General features: G+C 44.0%; 1 protein-coding gene across 1 annotated transcript in view; it reads left to right on the top strand.

The window, feature by feature from the left end:
- Window positions 1–15,752, top strand: part of SFMBT2 (Scm like with four mbt domains 2) — a 253,380-nt gene that overhangs the window by 19,345 nt on the left and 218,283 nt on the right. The window contains exon 2 of the mRNA XM_037983322.2: window positions 9,159–9,309. Coding sequence (XP_037839250.2) covers window positions 9,210–9,309 — 100 coding nt within the window. The 5' untranslated portion in view covers window positions 9,159–9,209. The remainder of the gene's footprint in view (window positions 1–9,158; window positions 9,310–15,752) is intronic.

The following is a 15,752-nucleotide window of genomic DNA, read 5'->3' as shown; positions in this document are numbered from 1 at the left end:
ATGCCTGGCTACTTTTTCTATTTTTAATAGAGATAGGGTTTCACCATGTTGGTCAGTCTGGTCTCGAACTCCTGACCTCGTGATCCGCCTGCTTTGGCCTCCCAAAGTGCTGGGATTACAGGCGTGAGCCACTGCGCCTGGCCGCTGTGCTACTCTTTCAGTGGCTTTCTTGTTGGTTTTTATATTGTCACTCTTCAGTTTTATTTATTTATTTATTGAGTCATAGTCTTACTCTATTGCTCAGGCTGGAGTGCGGTGGTGCAGTCTTGGCTCACTGCAACCTCAGCCTCACAGGTTCAAGTGATTCTCCTGTCTCAGCCTCCTGAGTAGCTAGGATTAGAGACACACGCCACCAAGCCCTGCTAATTTTTGCACTTTTAGTGGAAACGGGGTTTCACCATGTTGGTCAGGCTGGTCTCGAATTCCTGACCTCAACTGATCCTTTCGCTTCAGCCTCCCAAAGTGCTGGGATTACAGGCATGAGCCACCGCACCTGGCCTTGAGTTCTATTTAAAATGATTGATTTGATGCATTTAAATTTTACAGTCTCAGATTACCATTCTGTAGTGTCTGGTTAGAGGCAAATAGATAGTGAGTCATAAGACTTGAGCAAACTTTTCCCCTTTTAATAAGTGTCTATAAGCCACTGACACGTAACCGATTTATTAATAGTTATATTCATAGACTTTTCTTTACAGAAAAACTTGGTACTTGACTACATTTTTGAGGTGGAATGATTTTCTTGAATTTATAAATGAATGAAAAAAAGCAAATAGTCTTTGTGTGACACACGTAACAGTTTCTAAGATGTTTCTCCTTTGACATTTTCCATTGATATAAAAATGCAGCTCTTTTAATCAAAACCTATGCTGTGTTAGGCAGTTTGCCATGAATCATTTGTGGAACATTTGGGGGAAACTGTTAAGTCTCCTTTTGAAGTTTCTTAGATTTAAAAATGCATGAGTTTTAACTAGCTTGACATTATTACATTAAAACTTTTAAGAGAGCCAAGAATCGATGGTTGTTCAGGACATGTTCCAAGCTCTCAAATACGGTTCACCAGTGCAGTGGTCTCGCTGGGCTGCCCGCCTTCTACCCACATGTGCCTAGTTCAGTTCAAGGTCATTACAATTAAAATTCAGGTCCTCAACAGTACTAGATACATTTCCCGTGCACCGTAGCCACATGCGGCTAGTGGTTACTGTACTGGACCAAGCAGGTATAGATCAGGCAGTGCTGGTCTAGATGCGTGCAACATGGATAATGAGCCCCCAGTTACTTTTGGCTAGGTGAAGAGTAATATCTAATGTGTGTTCTTCCTCACTCGTGTTCTTCCTAACAAAGCTTTGCTTAGCCTGTGCTAGCATTACTCTATTCTTTGACTGTACCTCAAATGAAAGGAGAAGGAAAGATACAGTTGAGAGGGGAGAATGCTTATTGTATTAAATTTGCTTCAAATATAAACGGATAATCTGAACGCGGATAATCTGAATGCAGAAAATGTACAGTGAATCCTAAAAACACCTGGATTGATTAAATTTTAGATTTGAAAAGGGTGATTGCATCTCATCAACCCTTCTGATTGATGAGAAATTGGAGGAACAGAGAGGTTAAGTAATTTGCTTATGTCACACAGCTACATAATGGCCTTGTTATCCCTTTACTCTGCAAGCTCTCAGTTCTTTTCACTGGTCCAAGACGACTCTTGTAAGAGGTTCCAGTACTAGAACTCTGTTGTCCAACAGAGACAAAAGGAGCCAATTATAGTAGAGTTAACATTGCACAAAACCACCAAGTGTGTTGTTTAAACAGGAAGTTACCTTTTATAAGCCCAGTCTTCTGAACCTTTTTTATATTGTCTTTGGAAAAAAATGTTACTTTCATTAAGAGACACTTTTACCTTTTTCTTGAAATTACATATAGCTTAAGAAACAAAAGGAAATACGCTTTCTTTTAATAATAGCCTTTTTGGGGGGTTAGGGTGTTGTAGTTAGGAAAAGGCTTTTAAAAAATATCCTGTTTCTATTTTGCAAAGCTTATGGGTGGAGCAGTTGTTATCACCAAGATTTGCCCTTCTAACCGCCCCCCCAAAATCCAATTGAATGTAAATAGAAATTTCTGTGAAGTAGGTTATTATTCTCATATTTGATAGATTTCCCCAATAATTATCTGTTTCCACAGACACTGCATAGGTTCCATTAGTTGCTGTGGAAAGTGAAGTAATTTATTCTAGGAAGCGTGACTGCGTGCGGTGAAAAGATTGCATTTTGTTAGCATAATTTCTATGGCGTTCTGTTGATGGGGTCTCTCAAATACTTCTTGGACCTGTTTCCTTCATTTCTTCTCCACTGTCTTAGTTCAGATCCTTGCCTGCATTTCCATGTTTTTAGTCTGTTCCCATTCATCCATCTCACCCGTGGCTCCCTGAGTGCTTCTTCTGAAACAAACCTGATCATTTCACCTCTTGGAACGATACCCCGCCACGTCCACTCCATCTGCCTAGTGATACGCAGGGCTCAGGCCCTTACTGTGGCAAACGTTCTCTTCTCACCTGGGCTCAACCAGCCTCTCTGTTCTCACCCCAAGTCTTTGTTCAAATATCACTTCCTGGCGTCTTGCCTGACTGTCACCTAAATAATTATCATCCTTTTGGCCGGGCACAGTGGCTTATGCCTGTAATCCCAGCATTTTAGGAGCCCAAGGCGGGCAGATCACTTGAGGCCAGGAGTTCGAGACCAGCCTGGCCAACATGGCGAAATTCTGTCTCTACTAAAATACAAAAGAAAGAAAGAAAGAAAGAAAAATTAGCTGGGTATGGTCACGTGCACCTGTAATCCCAGCTACTCAGGAGGCTGTGGCAGGAGAATCACCTGAACCTGGGAGGCGGAGGTTGCAGTGAGCCGAGATGGCACCATTGCACTCCAGCCTGGGGAACATCGGTGAAACTCTGTCTCAAAAAAAAAAAAAACTGTAATAATAATATTAATAATTATCATCCTTTGTTTGCCTGATTTTTTCTGCTTCCTTTTTCCCTATAGCACTTACCACCATCTAACAGGCTATATCATCTACTAATTAAAAAACTCCATTGGCTCTTTCTCCCGATTAGGATGAGATCTCTACCAGGGCAGGAATTTTTTGTTTCGTTTTGTTACAGATGCCTTCCTGTGCCTAGAACAGTGCCTGACGTGGAATGGGGGGTCAGTACATACTTGGGGATGAATGGGCATGATACCGCTTGCTCCACAGTCCTGTCTCCCACCCTCTCCCTTGAGTCACCTTAGACTTTTTCCCAAGGGTCTGCCACGCTGTTTGCTGCTGGTTCCTCCATGTTTAATGACTTTCCTACCTCCCTGAGTCTCTGAAGCCTGTGCTTCTCTTTGCTCCTTCGATTCCCTCTCTTTTTTTTTTGAAACAGAGTTGCTTTGTCGCCCAGGCTGGAGTGCAGTGGGAACCATCTCAACTCACTGTAACCTCTGCCTCCTGGATTCAAGCGATTCTCCTGCCTCAGCCTCCTGAGTAGCTGGGATTACAGGTGCACACGACCATACCCAGCTAATTTTTTTGTGTGTGTGTTTTCAGTAGAGACAGAGTTTTGCCACGTTGGCCAGGCTGGTCTCAAACTCCTGGCCTCAAGTGATCTGCCCGCTTCAGCCTCCCAAAGTGCTGGGATTATAGGTGTGAGCCACCATGCCCAGCCCCTTCAGTTTCCTCTTATCCTCTGGGCATTTCCTCTTGAGCCTCTCCTAATTTTCTGTTCCACTTCGATGCACCCCCCGGCCCACCCAAGCTCGCCTTGCTATCCTTGTTGATGTTTGCATCTTGTCCTTCGTGGGATTCCAGGTGCATTCTTGGTGGACTTGGTGGTGGTTGTGTATGCGGTTGGACGGACAGACTTGCTTTTAGCAGCCACTTGTCCTTGCTGGCATCCACTGGTATTTATATGTCTGTCCCCAGTGCCCAAGGTGGTGTCTGGCATAAGTAAATCAGATGTTCCATTAATACATACATGAGAAAATTGCATGGTATCAGCACTTATCTGTCTGGCATTAGTTTAAAATTGTGTTAGAATTTGCTAAGAGAAGTTTACTATAAGCTCTTGAGGGAAGCTTTTCAGGAGGAATTAATTTGGAATAAAATGATCCATGCCTAGGAGTGTTGGGTGCTCACAGGGCAGCTGACCCTGTGTAGGGTCCCCGCCACTCCCTAGTTTAGTATTATTTCTTTTCATTGCCCCTTCCCCATAATAGGTGCTCAGTTACTAAAAATCGATGGTTTAAGAAAAAATATAAAAGTCATAGCTGTGTTATGGGAAATGTGGATAATGGGGGAAAGGGAACTGTGATTGACTGGTTAGGGCATGGGTTCTGGAGCCAGCTGTGTGGGTTCAAATCCCAGCTCCACCACTAGCAACTGTGGGATGCTGAGCAAGTTACTTCATCCCTTGGGTTGCTTATCTGTAAGACGGGAACAGTAATATAACTTACATCCTAGAGTTCTTACGAGGATTAAATAAGTGCATGTTTATTAAGTACTTAGTAATCACCATAAGTGTTGGTAGAATAAAATAATCGTAAATGCGTGCTTACCATGCTAACACTTCCATTTCTTCTATTTGGAGGGACAGAAGCTCCTCTTCTTACCAACAGGTTTAGGTTCCCAAGACTGCTGAGAAGTCTGTTCATTTTAAGTTCAAATGACCTAACCAATGACCAGTGGGTACACATACAAATAATTTTTTTTTTTTTTTGCTCCAACTCCTAGGCTGAAGTGCAGTGGTGTGATCTCAGCTCACTGCAACCTCTGCCTCCTGGGTTCAAGCAATTCTTGTGCCTCAGCCTCCCAAAGAGCTGGGATTACAAGCATGTGCCACCATGCCTTAGAGGCTCATTTTTGTATTTTTAGTAGAGACGGGTTGCATCACATTGGCCAGACTGGTCTCAAACACCTGGCCTCAAGTAATCCGCTCACCTTGGCCTCCCAAAGCGCTGGGATTGCTCGCCCGGCCCACATACCCAGAATTTTAATTTTTCCCCATCATTAGCTTCTGTCTCTTCTCACTAGGACCCTGTTGTTGCTTTTGCACTTACTGGACAAGATGGAGTTAATTGTGTTCTTTAAACATCTCAAAAGTAAGCATACACCCACAAAATACACACACACACACAGCACAGGGAAGCCATCCCTGAGCGTGAGCCAGGACCCGAGATGGCCAGGCTGAAGTGTGGATGGTGAAACACTGCTTGCTTTTTATTATTTTTTTCCTGGATTGTGGTTTTGCTCTTATCTGTGAAAGTTTGAAATCTGAGAGCTTGTAAGGAGAGGGGCTTTCGTACTGGAATTCCTCCCTGTCTCAGCTCGTTTGGGTGTTCTCTGTGTGCCCTCTCCGTGGTTGTACTCCTGTGTCCATAGGTCTAAGCTGCTTTGCGTGGAGCTCTGTGTTTTGTTATGATCGTCATTTTTGGAGCTTTGTCATTTGCCTTCAAGGCCCCTTTCTCCTGGATACGTTCTGGCATTTTCTCCTCCCTTTTTCTTCCTTGGTTTGCCTTTGTTTGCTCCAAGTGTTTCAGTCCCTACATTTTTCCTTCAGTTGCACACCCTTCTCCCCTCCAAATTCCCGGTGTTTTCCCTGAGGGATCACTGGAGGGAGAGCTGGGAGAGCCGAGCTTTCCACGGTGGGCCGCCACCCTCCCCTCGCCAAGCCGGTGCCACCTGTGGCTTCTGGAGTTGGTGGATGCTGTGTCCGTTTCTCAGTGACCAAGTGATGCCGTAATCTCATAACCACACTTCCTTACACGGGGCAGGGGTGGGGGTAGAGGGTGCGCGTCTCACCCTTTGTAATATTCCAGTTACCCTTGGGACATTCTCAGTGGACGTTTGGGTATTTGGTTGGATGGACACGCTTGATTATCAACAAGTAGTTTGTTGACACAGTGCCTCAGTGCTTGCTGTCTGCATGCCGGGGCAATCCAGGTGAACTGGGGGTTCTGCTCCCCACTGGTTTGTTGACACAGTGCCTCAGCACTCACTGTCTGCATGCCGGGGCAATCCAGGTGAACTGGGGGTCCTGCTCCCCACTGAAGCTCCAGGTGTAGCACAGAAGACCTTAGAGTGCCCCTGGCAGACAGCCTTTCCTCTGCTGTGTGCAGCCCGTGGGAGAAAATCTCTGGAACCTTCTGAGACGAGGTGCGAGCAGGGCAGTTTGGTGTTAGGTGATGTTTAGTTCCGTGCCTGCCAATGCAGTGGGTTCATTGTTGTGAAAGAAGTAGTTCCCATGTCCAGATTTCTGTGTCCCTGTCATCACAGGAATCTGGAAAGATTGCTTGTAGAAGAATGCAGTTCTGTCCACCCTTGGTTGGGTTCTTTTAGCAGACTGGTACCCACAGGATAAAATGTAGCCAGCCTCCATAGTAAATTGCTCGGTTTACCAGTGTCTTCCATTAACAACAACAACAAAAATCTTAGAACCCCTCCAGCTGTTAAAAGATTCCTTCATTTAGTGTCGATTCCAGCTGAGCTTTCGGAAACTAAACTCATTACATTGCAGGTGATTCGCTGGGGATGTAAGATAACTGCATTTTTTAAATTAAAAAAACCTTTATTTTCATTATTAAAAACTATTGAAAAAGGATTTCACTATCTAAAAAATTTCATTTTCGTTATGAACAAAGCAAACCCAGTTTGTATTTTGGTTCAGGTCATTTCCGCATATACCATATTTTCGTACACTACCTGCCTTAGATTTATGCATCTAGAGGGCCATGGTTAAGATTGGGTTACCCTGTGGTGCCCCGCACGGTGCCACAGTGAGCACATCATGTCCATGGCTCTTCAGGCGTGGTACTTACTTGTCCTTTCTGTGATTTTTTTTTTTTTTTTTTTTTGAGATGGAGTTTCGCTCTTGTTGCCCAGGCTGGAGTGCAATGGCACGATCTCAGCTCACCGCAACCTCGACCTCCCAAGTTCAAGCGATTCTCCTGCCTAAGCCTCCCAAGTAGCTGGGATTGGAAACATGTGCCACCACACCTGGCTAGCTTTTGTATTTTTAGTGGAGATGGGATTTCTCCATGTTGGTCAGGATGGTCTTGAACTCCCGACCTTAGATGATCCGCCTGCCTCAGCCTCCCAAAGTGCTGGGATTATGGGCATGAGCCACCGTGCCCAGCCTTTCTGTGATTTTAAAACAAGCTGAAGAAACTGTTTAGGACCTAGTACACTGCATTTTACCCATAGCTCTCACACTTTGAATTAGGAAAGTCCTCGATTAAGTTTCTTGTATCACTGATGTTGACTTCTGCGACTCAACCCTTGTGCCCGCATTTTTGCCTCAGGAGACATAAGGCCCTGTGCTGAGAAAGTGAACGAGTGATAATCTCTCATTTGCAGGGGGCTTCTCTGTTGCACTGTTTTTCCCTTGGCTTAGTCATGAACTTAACTTTGTAGTAGCAAAATGCCTAGATTGCTGTTTGCCGACCCACTCCATATAGTTTTATAGTTTATACTCTGAAATAGGTATTTTCTTTCTTTGTACTGTGATTGAGAAATAGCTTCCTGTCCTCTCCACAGAGTCTGGTATAGTACGTTAAATACAACAGGTGGATAATTGAATGCACGTTGAATTACATTTCAGTGCTGTGTACATGGTACGTTTCCTGTCTCTTCCTACTTGTTCCTGGCATGAGTTTCCAGCTTTTTCTCTACCGTTGCATAAATGAGTAACATGCTCTTTCATGAACCTTCTGTTTTTTGTTTAATTAGAGATGGGGGTCTCGGTATATTGCCCAGGCTGACCGTGAACTCCTGAGCTCAGATGATCCTCCCGCCTCAGCCTCTCAAGTAGCTGAGATGACAGGTGCAGGTAGGCTACCCACTGCACCTGACATGAACCTTCAATTTTGACAAAACCTCCAAATGGTTTTTAAAAGATATTTTACCAGTATGTGAGTCACAAAATATCCCATTGGTAGTAGATATAGGTGCGCTATATTTGTTTATTTCTTCATCTCTGCCTGCCTGTTGGCTTATTTAAACTTCTAAATACGTGTGAAATGAAAGAGCACGTTGAATGAATGACAGAAACACCATGTGGCTGTGGGGGTTTGAAACACCGTGTGGGCAGTGTCTAAGCATCAGAGCCAGGTATGGCTGCTCGTTGGATACGAATACTCCCAGTGTCTCCTGGGCCTTGACATAAAGGGAGAGCAGGGTTCTGCGGGAACCAGCTCTAATGTGGCTGCTTTTTCCAGCCATCTTATTAGAAGGCAAGTGGGGAATAGCAGTGCTATCATAGGGAAAGTCTTGTCTCCATTTCTACTTTGTGAAAAAGCACATTATTGACAAACATCGATGCTTTAACTGGTTTTGGTAACAGATCATGTGTAACACCTGAGGACTTCTTCCCGAGGCAGGGCACTGCGTGTTGCAGTACCTACGTGTGGGATGCTGAAGTTGTGTGCGGGGGTGGAGGTTGCTGCTACATAGCTTCAAGGAGCGGGGAGCGTCTTACCCACTGTTGCCATGGTGGATTGAGGACTGAAATGCAAGTTTCTGTTGGTGAAAGATGTGTCCATCTTAGTGGTGATAATGACCTTTAGAACACTGATGGTTTTGCTCTGGTGAGACCTTTATTGTTGACCTTGTTGACCTTGTGTAGAGACGTACTCATTAGTCTTTTTAATTAATTAATTAATTTTTCTGAGGTGAAGCCTTGCTCTGTCGCCCAGGCTGGAGTACAGTGGTGTGATCTCAGCTCACTGCAACCTCTGCCTCCCAGGTTCAAGCAATTCTCCTGCCTCAGCCTCCCGAGTAGCTGTAATTGCAGGCGCCTGCCACCACTTCTGACTCATTTTTGTATTTTCAGTAGAGACAAGGTTTCACCATGTTGGCCAGGGTGGTCTCGAACTCCTGACCTTGAGTGATCTGCCCACCTTGGCCTCCCAAAGTGCTGGGATTACAGGCGTGAGCCACTGCGCCCGGCCTCAGTGTACCAGAATACTTATTTCTGGCATTTTCTATGATCAACATGTTGCATCTTGAAAGTTTTAATGAAATGGTAGCAACACTAGTAAGGTTAAGGTTTTTTTAAACAATTTAAAAATAAGTTAATATAATTAATATGATTAAACTGCTCTGATTTTTTTTTTTTTGATTACTCTTAGGTAATTTTTTCTGCAGGATGAATTAAGAGAAGAGACACTTGCTCATCAGGCATGGAGAGCACTTTGTCAGCTTCCAATATGCAAGACCCTTCATCTTCACCCTTGGAAAAGTGTCTCAGCTCAGCTAATGGAAATGGAGACCTTGATTCTGGTAGGATTTTGTTTTCTAGATTCATCTGGGTTTTTGATGAATTGATCAATATCTTCCTGAAAGTATTCAGGAAACAATGGTGCAACATTTCTAGCTCTCGCATACTGCCTGGTTCCTGGGATTTGAAGTCCTATTTATAAGGATACAGCAGCTCTAAAATTTCGGTCAAAATTCTTATTTTGAATACTAGACAGAGAGGACTGGGTTATAGTGCAGCAACACATCACTTGAAAATCTCAGTGGTCTGGGCAGGAAATGTGTGTAAATCACTGTTCCATGGAGTCATTGTGCACCGTCCTGCAGGGTTTGTTGTGAGTGGGAAGAGCAGGGTTGGAGGTCTCGGACCGGCAGTCACCTGCTCTGGCTCACAAGAGACGAATGCCATTTTTGCTCAGAACCCCTTGACAAGAAGTTAGTTGCATGTTTCTGCCGCAGCAAGGGAGGTTGGGAAAAAGAATTCTCTCCCAAGTGCTGGAGAGAGAGACAGGATATCCAGATCTGCCTACGTAGAAGATGCCGATGGCACAGCATCTAAGATGTGGAGCATATCTGTCAGAAAAGCATACGATGTGGAAGGAAGTGAGGTCATGCGGATTGGTGGTGAAGTGCATCTCTCTTCCAGAAATCTGAAAAACAGAACAGCTCCCTCCTCTGACTCAAACACAGCCTTCGATTCAAATTTGTGTATGTATGTATGTATGTATGTATGTATGTTTTGAGACAGGATCTCACCTGTTGCCCAGGCTGGAGTACGGTGGTACAATCATGGCTCACTGGAGCCTTGACCTCCTGGGCTCAAGTGATCCTCCCGCCTCAGCCTCCACAAGAGCTGGGACTACAGGTGTGTCCCACTGTGCCTGCTGACTTTTAAATTTTTTGTGGAGATGGGGTCTTACTGTGTTGTCCAGGCTTGTCTTGAATTACTAGGCTCAAGTGATCCTCCTGCCTTGGCCTCCCAAAATGCTGAGATTATAAGTGTGATTCACCATACCCAGCCTTGATTGGGTTTTAATTATTTAACTAATGACGTTATAAGTGCACAAATGTATCTTTTTCTAAATACTTACACAATAAAGGGTTTATTTAAAAAGGATACCTTTTTTTTTTTAAAAAAAGAGTTGCATTGTTTATACATACCAGCAAATTACTTAAGGACAGTTTAGCCCTCTGAATTGTAAACATTAGCTATGGTGAATTCCTGTAAAAAAAATGTGGCTCATTAAGTCAGCCACTTGACCGTGGTCCAAAGAAGTCACAAAGTTTGTCTTCACATTTTGATGAGACTAGTCAATGACAGATTACAGGTTGCTCCATATCATTGAATTTATTAGATTAAGTTTATAAAATTTTATCTTTATATGGAAGAAAACCCGGAAAACCCTCACATGAGTGAAGTCCTTACAGTATCTGTTTCCAAATCGGCTCCTTTGTCCCTCTTTCAGATTTTTCTACACATCAACCAGATGTGAGACAACTTCTCCTAGAAGTAGAGCTGAATCATTGTTCCTCCCTGGAACCATGGAAATTATTTTCTGAGAAGGCATAGTTGTATAGGCTGAAAGTTCATCCTAATTATTCTACTTTATTTAAGTACAGATTTACCTTTTTAAAAAGTCTTTCCTATGTTTGCTGAGTGAAGTTATTTTTCACATTTTGGAGTTCCTGAGCTTTCAGGGTATTTTTGTAGTATATCATCTGCACACATCCGATGTTGATTACTGGGTTATTTCTCGTGGTATGTTTTCAAAACTGTTTAAACACCTACTGTGTATTGGCTTTTCATGTGCACACCTTTGCAGTGTCTCTCTCTAACTTAAGTAGATTCTGAAACTCATTAATGATCATCTGGTGTGAGGAAAATGATTTGTACGACATTTCGTTAAGGGTGGTTCTAGGGATGGCAGGTGTGAGAGCGAGAATCATTCTATCCTTGGCTGGGGGAGTCCCTGCAGAAAGCTCATGCATACTCATGTCATGATTGGTTCCTTGCTCTTGCGTCAGGGATGGCCTAAATCATACAAGATGTTCAGATCTTTAATGGAAATACTATTTCTAAATGGCTTTAAATTATCTTAACATTTTTCAGACATTGGCCCAGATTTTTCTCCACCCCCATGTGGCTAATCTGTCCTTTCGCCTTGGGATTTCTGTATTGTGTGGTGGGGAGAGTTTTAGATGACGATACAGACAGACTCTTTAAAGAGGATACAAATTTAAAGCAGAGTCTAAGACTTTGCAGAGGACAGTGGCTGGATTCACTTGAGAAACTCAAATCTAGTTTTGAGCATTTTGATTCTACAAGTAGTTTGTTTTTTTTTTTTCTAAAATCTAGTTTTGAGCATTTAAACTATTAAGTATGATTCTACAAGTAGTTTATTATTACTTTTTCCAACCTGCTAACCCACGAAATATTTCCAGTCCTGGAATCAGTTGGTGAGATATTTGGTTCTAGGACCAGCTGGGGGACAGGCTTGAGGCTGTGCAGAGTCTTTGTGCTGAAGGTCTTCTCCTGGGAAGCGTTTTCAGATGGGATTTACTCATCCCACGTACAGGAGGAGGCAAACCCGGTGTTCTTTAGCTGGTTCTGAATTGACTTGCGATGATAGGTGTATGAGCGTGAGTTCAGACTGTGTGGCAGGCACAGAAAATGTTAAGTTCTTTGCATGTGTTAATTCACCTAATCCTTCAACAGCCCACAGGTATAGCTACTTTTATTGCCCCAATTTTACAGATGAGGAGACTGGACAACAAGATGAAGTGACTCGAGCCCTGTGTTAGAAGCAAGATTTAATTTCAGGCATTGTGAGGCTGTGGAGTTGGTGCTCTGAAACCCTGAGGGGCACCTGCCCCTTCAAGTGCAGGAAATCCCGACAGCCTCCTACTCACCCATCCATACACTCACACCCACCCCACAGCCACACACACACACCCACACTCACACCTGTCCATCCATGCATACACCCACACACACCCACATTCATACCCATCCATCCACCCATCCATAACTCGCACCCACCCCACAGCCATACACACCCACACTCACACCCATCCACACATACACCCACACACCCACTCTCGCACCCATCATCCACCCATCCACTCACACTCACACTCATCCACATACACATGCACACACACTCACACCCATCCATCCACCCATCCACACACACACTCCCACCCATTCACACCCACACCCCCATTCACACCCACCCACACACACACACCCCACACACACACACAATTTTGGGGGCACAGACACAACTTAGATTCTTTGTTGTTCTTTCCTACTTTCCTCGTGTGCCACCTCCCCTATGTCCTGTGATACATTACTACAGGGGTTTCCAAATCCTGGCCACAGATTGGAACTGGTCCGTGTGCTGTTAGGAACTGGGCTGCACCACAGGAGGTGAGCATCGGGTGAGAGAGCTAAGTTTCATCTGTGTTTACAGCTGCTTCCCATTGCTCACATTACTGCCTGGGCTCCACCTCCTGTCGGATCAGCAGCAGCATTAGATTCTCATAGGAGCGTGAACCTTATTGTGAACTGCAAATGCAAGGGGTCTAGGTTGTGCACTCCTTATGAGAATCTAATGCCTGATGATCTGCCACTATCTCCCATCGCCCTCAGATGGACTATCTAGTTGCAGGAAAACAAGCCCAGGATTCCCACTGATTCTATATTATGGTGAGTTACAGAATTATTTCATTATATAGTACAATGTAATAATAGTAGAAATAAAGTGCACAATAGATGTAATGCACTTCAATTGTCCCGCAACCATCTTCCCTTCCCCCATGTCTGTGGAAAAATTGTCTTCTACAAAACTGGTACCTAAGTCCCCGGTGCCAAAAAGATTGGGCACCACTGTGTTACTGTCTCCCTAACAAGTGACTACACTTGAGTGACTGAAGTTTTTCCTTGAGAAAATTATGGGATCGAGGAAAGGAAAATCGAATGTGCTTGGGTGTTTTCTCTCTCTCTCTCTTTTTTTTTTTTTTTTTTTTGAGACGGAGTCTTTCTGTTGCCAGGCTAGAGTGCAATGGTGTGATCTCGGCTCACTGCAACCTCCGATTCCCTGGTTCAAGTGATCCTCCTGCCACAGCCTCCCAAGTAGCTGGGATTATAGGCACGTGCCACCACACCTGGCTAATTTTTGTATTTTTAGTAGAGACGGGGTTTCACCATGTTGGCCAGGATGGTCTCTATCTCCTGACCTCATTATTCACCCGCCTCAGCTTCCCAAAGTGCTGGGATTACAGGTGTGAGCCACCACACCCGGCCAGGTGTTTTCTCTTATGTTTGTTTTTTTGCCACTGTCCACCCCGAGATGTTATGATGCTGTGATTCCTTGCAGTGATGCTCCTGTGAAAGGAAGACTTCAGCTGGCCTCAGTCTCATTACCAGTTTTTTTTTTTGTTTTTTTGTTTTTTTTTTTTTGAGACAGAGTCTTGCTCTGTCGCCCAGGCTGCAGTGCATTGGTGTGATCTCTGCTCACTGCAAACTCCACCTCCCAGGTTCACACCATTCTCCTGCCTCAGCCTCCCAAGTAGCTGGGACTACAGGTGCCCACCGCCACGCCTGGCTGATTTTTTGTGCTTTAAGTAGAGAAGGGATTTCACCATGTCAGCCAGGATGGTCTCGATCTCCTGACCTCGAGATCCACCCGCCTCAGCCTCCCAAAGTGCTGGGACTACAGGGTGGGGTGGCCTTTTTCTAAGCAAAGCTCAAATCACAGCTGAGATCAATAACTGGCACCCAAGTCCTGTAAATGAAATAGGCACAATATAAAATTACTCCTTCTCCTGGGAACACCAAATATGTGGTTAGAAAAAGCCCAGGGAGAGGAAATAGCCCAGGATCTGCAGCCTCCCCAGCAGACACCATAGACAGCATCATCCTGGCGGACACCAAGAAGGAAGTGTGCTGAAATTCCAATGCTGGGATTCCAGGCGTTGTCAGTTGCTGTGATAAAAGCAAGCAGAACAATATGCTGACATAGTGTTCAGTAGATTCATTGACATTATTTTTATAGGCCTGCTACATGAAATTTCCTGATGAAGTCTGTAGATAAAGCGGTGTTGCACATTTAGACAGAGTGAGCCTCAGAAGAGAGAATGACGCTGAAAATGTGGGCTTGATTCTTCTTCTTGGCATTTGGCATTTGGAATGTATTCACTGGCTCTTCTATTTGGGAAGGAAAGGAGTCAACAGTTTTCTCAGAAAAATTCAAGCCTCACTCTTCACGCTGGGAACTGGTCCTGTGTGACTCAATGGTATTCCCTTTTCTCCCTAACCCTCCTTTGAATAGTTGCGGCCTCCCCTGGCTAGGTGACTTTTATGTTTTTTGTTTTTTGTGCTTTTTTTTTTTCCCCCTCTAGAATAACTCTGGCCATTGGGTAGTCGGACGAGCCGGGAGGACCTTTGTGCCGTGAGGACTGTCCCTGCCTGCGGGGTGGCTCTGCAATTGTGAGCTCAGATTCCAGGCAGGTGGCCACGGTTCCTTTCTGAGTTGTTTGCACAGATGCTTCTGATGAAGATACTCACGGTGGAACTATTTTCTAAATCTTCTGATAGTATGAAATCACTATCAGTGTTTACAGGAAGAAAGACTTAATGTCTTCTTTCTTTCTCTTTCCACATTAAAAAAAAGTATCTAGCATCTAAGAAGGTGCTCAGTAAGCATTCACCCGGAATTTGCCAATTCCTAGTTCCTTTATTGGTGTAGTGGGCATAGGCTTTAATATTCAGCCTTGTAAACTTAGCCTTGTTTCAGATTGTAAAATTGTACAAACCCAAGATTTTATGACTTAAACGAAGATGTATGGGCCGTTTGTTTATTCCATTTTTCACTCTAACGTCACTTACACTCCAGCTTCTAGTAAGGTACAGTAAGGTATTCTTTTTATGTTTGTTATGAAATATTCTTGCCTCATCAATAGCTTTCTGTTTTCTAAAACTGGATCACTGCTAATGAGCATGCCTGTTCCCTTTTAAATTGTGAAATTTTCTTAGTAGCTTTTCCTAGTCGGTGTTCATGACATCATGGGGAAATACCGCCCACTGGGTCATTTACAGTGGAGGGAGATGGTCAGAATTTCCTTGATAAAATGTTTATGGGTTTAAGAGGTTTATGAATCAGCTATAAATATTTACTCTGGCTTTATGAGGTCTCTCCCCATAAACATTTTGTGTGTTTTTCTGTTGCTCGTTGAAATGTCTTTGGAGAATCAGCTCCTTGGGGCACATCGGCCTGGGGAAGGGTTGGATGTGACACATTTGAAAAGCCTGTATTATGAATAACCCTACATTTTGTGCTTGGCTTTGTTATAATGCACAGTTCAAGTGATCAGTGCTGGGCATGAAGGTTTGAATTTTGTAAAATCCCATTCTGAGTCTGACCTTTGGTTACCTTTTTAAGTGTTTTCTTTAGACCAGCAGAGAG

This window comes from Chlorocebus sabaeus, chromosome 9 (genome assembly GCF_047675955.1).
Source record: "Chlorocebus sabaeus isolate Y175 chromosome 9, mChlSab1.0.hap1, whole genome shotgun sequence".
Taxonomy (NCBI): domain Eukaryota; kingdom Metazoa; phylum Chordata; class Mammalia; order Primates; family Cercopithecidae; genus Chlorocebus; species Chlorocebus sabaeus.
Note: the sequence above shows the minus strand (reverse complement) of the source record. Positions and strands in the feature narration are given on the sequence as shown.